This window comes from Anticarsia gemmatalis, chromosome 19, assembly GCF_050436995.1.
Source record: "Anticarsia gemmatalis isolate Benzon Research Colony breed Stoneville strain chromosome 19, ilAntGemm2 primary, whole genome shotgun sequence".
Taxonomy (NCBI): domain Eukaryota; kingdom Metazoa; phylum Arthropoda; class Insecta; order Lepidoptera; family Erebidae; genus Anticarsia; species Anticarsia gemmatalis.
The window spans coordinates 1,200,804-1,206,536 of NC_134763.1; the positions used below are offsets into that span (position 1 = coordinate 1,200,804).

Sequence of the window (5,733 nt, forward strand, 5' to 3'; positions counted from 1 at the left end):
CGCGCAACTTCGCTTGCGTCACTTATGAGAATGAGTCAAAATTTTCCCGTTTTTGTAACATTTTTTGTCGCTACTCCGCTCCTAATGACGGTAGCGTGATGTTATATAGCCTATAACCTTCCTCGATAATTGCGCTATCTAACATTGAAATAATTTTTCAAATCGGACCAGTAGTTCCTGAGATTAGCGCGTTCAAACAAACAAACAAACAATCAAACAAACTCTTTAGCTTTATAATATTAGTATAGATTTTGTCCAAAAACTATACGTATTTCCAAACAATGAATGATTACATAACAAAATAAAATTACTAAACAATTATTTGGGGTTTCACAGTTTTTTAATTAAATACTGTACAATGCCTACTTATAATCGTACATATAGTTATTTCTTTGTTTTTGCAATGGACGTATATTCTATAGTTTTATAAAATATTTTATATCAATTTATTGTCAGTTCAGTTTTAACAAAATTTTGGTGAATAATAATTATGTTTTTCCATTCAACATAAGAAACAAACTTTGTGATGATAAATGTATAAAATCAATGCAGTTCACAGTGTCGCGACTCCATAGAACGTTTTATCATAAATCGGATTTTCGGTATACAATTTTTTTTGTTGTTGTTTTATGTACAAAATGGGTACGTAAGCACAAGTAAATAATAGATAATAGATTTTAATCAAAATCATTTACTCCAGGTTAAAATATTCATTTAAAATTGGGTCTATTATATCTTTTTTTTGTTTATTTCTAGATCTTATTGTTGAAATCAATGGATCAGAAGTTAACAACAAGATGGTTATTAAATCTTTATTAGTATGTGATCTAGATGTTTTGCGAGTATGCGATTCTCTGTAATTTCGTGCATCTTTATGCCTTCCTTCTAGAGCATCTTCAGAGAGCTGACCAATCGGCAAAGTAAATGACTCCATCAGTTCAGGCGAATGTATAAGTACCTTATGTATAGATGTTGGTATATTATACCACGAGTATAAACTTAAATACAAATCATTCGTCTCCTTTAAAAGTCCTCTGTATTTATCCATATTAATTTTTAATCCACTAGAAATCAGTCTGTTGATGGTATAAAATTTTTCAATTAGACTCTGATCAATGCCGGTTATTTCACTAGACACTGCACTGTTTTTGAAAAACGTCCTAGCAGTGTTGCCATCGTTTGTTGATCCAAAGCCAGGTTTGGGCTTATCAACTATAAGACCCATCTTTTGCTTAAATTCCTGTTGGATTCTGTGCTTGTTATCATTGAATATTGTCTTTTGTGCTTCACCTCGGACTTGCCAACACTTAAGAGGTAATCTATACGCAACGTGAAGCAAGAATTCAAAAGACCTTATCCAATTATGCAGTGTGGATAAACCGTATTTATACCTTTCTGTGTTAGGAACTTTATCGGACACCGATGGTGAATTCATCATTTTTGGAGTAGCTCCACATATATAGCATGTCTGAGTGGAACTAACGCCGCTCAGTTTGTGACAAACAGCACCATCAATCATAGTAAAAATCATTTCATACGAAACAGTGACAACTTTGCAAGGTTCTTGTAATTTAACTACACAGGATTCTAGGTTATTTATGGACTGAGTTACTCTACGTTCTTCTCCCATTATTACATCACTATTTTCTTTAGTAAATGATAATCTCAAAGGCCGACAGAAATATGTGGATGACGGGGTTTTATTTTGCCATATTATACTGTGATCATCATCTACTAATCTTATTGGAACTAAGGCAGTTAAAAACAAATATTCATCTGTACTTTCAGCACCATAAAACTTTTGTTTGTACGTGCTGTGTCCAGACGAACCACCAAAGCCCCACTTGCATATTAAATTCAAAGAAGATCCTGCAGTTATTATGGAGTTTTCCTTTTCTACAGTTTTCACAATAGATTCAGCAGTTTTGTTCAATAAATCTTGCAAATTTACTTCTGCTACGGTTTCCGTGGCTTCAATTGTGTTAGGCAGTAGCTCATCCCTTACTTTCATTATTGTATAATAGCTAGGAAGCGTATTAGGATGTAGTGAATTTATGACATCTCTTAACCTATTATACTTGCGATAAGATAAATCGAGGTCAATATACAAGGCAAGTGCATCAGTGGGTGATAACAAAGACGACTTTTCTATATCAGATGGCTTATCGGGGGATTTATTTAGTGACCATTTAGCAGCAAATTGGAGTTCATCTGTGTCTCTAGTTTTAACTAAGTCCAAAACGCGTCTTTTTTTTGAAGCTAAACTGATATTACTGAAACTGGTTTTCGGTCTTCCTCTTTTTATCTGTGTATCTGAAGATGTGCCCACTGATTGGTTCCCCAAAATGTAATCTTTAACTGCGGTTTCAAAGACAACATAGTTATTAAGCCACGTTTTGTACTTTTTATTCATTATTTCAGATTTCCTATTGCTTGCCCTCCAATAACTACCTGCTCTCATAGAAAAAAAACCTGCAGTTTTTTTCATACTATTTTTAATAAGCTGAGGAGACTCTGCCAGTCCATAAGAAAGTAATAACCAATTAAAAACAGTATCAATTTTATCCTGGGGCTTCGCTGAAAGCCATTTTTCGAAGCATTCAGAATTTTTGATTTGACGGGTAGTTGAACCTAAAACCAAATATCTCGTAAATCGCAAGAAAGAGCACGTTGACAGTTTTCAAATATAAAGTTCATTAATTTATCTTACTCATATAAAAAAATTAAAAATGTATTTTGATGTATATTTTTTTAAACTCTCGTCAAACTTTCAACATACTTATAATTTTCCATTAATAGTAATATGTTCAATAACTTACCAATGTCGGACATTTCACTAGTTTTATATGATTATATAGCAATTACAACTGTTATATGATAATTTAAAGTTATTTTTGCAGTAATAAATACTGTTTATCACTTGTAAATATAGCTATGAATTTACTCGTGTACGCTACTGATTTTAGCGCATCAATAATAACATAAACTTTGAATACTCACCATTTCTTCTATATTTATTTTAACAAATTACAACTACCCACATTCGTTAAGGAATTTAGTAAAGATTGTATTGCTATATTAAAAATTTACCCATTAGAAATATAGAAAATCTGATTTTTGATAAAGGCACGCGACACTGTGCAGTTGTTTAAAATATCTCTCATAAGTTTTCACATATATGTTTAAGTTAATATAAACTTAAGTTTGGTAAACCGAAAAAGATCAACAAAATTTTTCTCACAAATCAAATGCTTATGGATTACAAATGTTTATGCTTGATTATAAAATTACAGTTACTGATTATAAAGTTTCGTTTATCAGCAATCAACAATAATGTTTTTTCATACAGTTTGTAGGTTGTAACAAATATATTTTATATCTCTGATATGCAAAATGATTTTGCTCTTCTTTATCTTAATTCACTAAAACACACTACAATACCTAATATTTTCACTAATCTCAAACTCACTATAAAATTGTCACTACATCGTATAAATTAACTGTTTAATTGTATCTATTGACTGACAATCACCGAACACTTCAACGTAACTCTTAGCTTTATTCGCATGGTCCATGTATAACGCTTTAGTCTGTTCCACTGCATCCGTCTTCAAGACCTCAGCTTTTAATTCATCAAAGTCCACATCGGTTACGTTCCTTCCTTCTAATCGTTCGTACAGTACAGGGTTTTCTTTCAAAGCAAATAACACAGGGGCACTGACTATAGAAAAGGAATCTTTTTCAGAAGTAATTTTCTGTACTTCAGACGCTGCTTGCCATGCTAAACATAGATTGCAACCGAATTTGTAAGCCATTTCTTGCTTCTCTAAATCATGCTCTCCTAGTAATAACGCTCCTTGGCAACCGCGCCCGAATAATGTACCACCATTGTATAGAGAACGTAACGTCCACTCTCTTATTGGTAAACCAGCTACATCTTTTACTTCTAAAGGTAAAGTGTCACTGCATATATCATAAACATCTGTTCGATTACTACTCAATTTGCCAGGAAAAGGCATATTCTGTGCATCCCGTTGCCCATAGAACTCTCCCTCACTCACATCTCTCAAAGCGGTTGATATTAAATATGACAAATCTTGGTTCTTTAATCTAGCTAGCATACCGTTTGCAGTAACAAGTAAGTAATCTCCGATTAAAATTGCTATTTTGTTGGCAAATATCGCAGTGTCTGAATTCTTGTTGCGGTCGCTTGGAGGTATGTTTAATAGGCCTCTGTGTACATAATGTCCTGTTCGTATCATTTCAGTTAGTTCAGCTAGTATTCTTTGATTTTGGGTTACAGTACTGGTTAGGAGTGAGGTCGGTGGGTTGACAGCTTTTGATAGTAGTAAGATGATGAGCCCCCACGGTTGCAAATTATTGTGTTCATTGTATAGAAGCATTTTTGCTGTTTTTACGATTGGATGGTTCATGTTAACCTGATAAGGAAAACAATTATTTAGAATTTTTTTTTACATTTGTTTTTTTTGCTTGTTTGTTATATAGGCGTAAAAATAATAATTAAATACTGTAGGCATTTAATCAAAAAAATTGAATTTAAGGGTCAAAGAACATACATAAATTTAAATATTAAAAAAACCTAGTTAATGTATTATTTTAATCTTTGAGTGAGTAAGGAAAATATATTGAATCATACTAATAATATTTTAAAATCTTTTTAATCTATGGCCATTAATTTCAAAGCCAAAAAAATAATTTGAAGTGACCTCAAACATGTTTCTAATACAAGTTGACCTTAACTTTTTGTTATGGAAACACTTCCTATTTATAAACTTGAATAGGAAATAACCTTGCATCTCGCGTCACATGGTGCAATTACATACTTATTGCATAATAACTTATTTATAATTACTTAGAAAATATTATTTCATATCATTATTACATCCTACAAAATATAAAATTTCTACATCTTTTCAAAATATACGATAGGAAGTGTTTTTAATCATTTTAGGAGCGAAAATATCAACTTTTAATACTTACAACAGTGCGCAAATGCATGGCCAAATTGGCGAATTCGTCGCTCAACAACCATCTCAAGTTCATAAAGGAGGTCGGATATCCAACTATCTTCTCAGCTTCTTTAATAACTTTGCCCCATTGAGCCAGCGGAGGCCGAAATACGATGTCTTCGGGAGTCAGGTTAGTCATGATCGATTCAGGTCGAATTTGTTGCGATATTACCGCCGTTCGGCGCAAATGGCGCAAGAGGGTGTACGACATGATTGTTCTATTTATCACTAAGCTCCTTGAAATCACTATCACATTCAAATTTAATATTATTTTTAATTTAAAAACACTCCGCCTCGCACAATGCACAGTGGTTATGTCATTCTTTATTTTGACAGTATTAGATTTCGTTCGGAAATGTTGCTAGTTTAGAAACGATAAAAACAAATTGAAAACTAAATTAACAAATATCATTGTAATAACATAGCATGATGACTTTGTTTATATTATAATTCCCACATTATGGTTATTTATAATAAACAAAACAAGAATGAACGGAAACAGTTGTGTTCTTATATATTTCAGGTTATTGTAATTCGATGTTAATTTCCGAACGAACACAATTAGATGTAAATTGCGCAAGATGATTGTTGAAGAACTTTAGCCCCGAGAATTATTTAAATTGACAAGGAAGTTAAAGCTATAATCTCAATTACAGGCAGTATTTTACATAATTACGTATTATGTAACAATTTGGCAGGCTAT

General features: G+C 32.3%; 1 protein-coding gene across 1 annotated transcript; it reads right to left on the reverse strand.

Annotated features, from left to right (window-relative positions):
* Window positions 1–1,606: 1,606 nt before the first annotated feature.
* LOC142981143 (all trans-polyprenyl-diphosphate synthase PDSS2-like) lies at window positions 1,607–5,351 on the reverse strand. The gene is made up of 2 exons (XM_076126839.1): window positions 5,002–5,351; window positions 1,607–4,439 (listed from the first exon to the last, which is right to left on the reverse strand). The coding sequence occupies exons 1-2, from the start codon at window positions 5,239–5,241 to the stop codon at window positions 3,483–3,485; spliced, it is 1,197 nt and encodes a 398-aa protein (XP_075982954.1). The 5' UTR covers window positions 5,242–5,351; the 3' UTR covers window positions 1,607–3,482.
* Window positions 5,352–5,733: the final 382 nt, after the last annotated feature.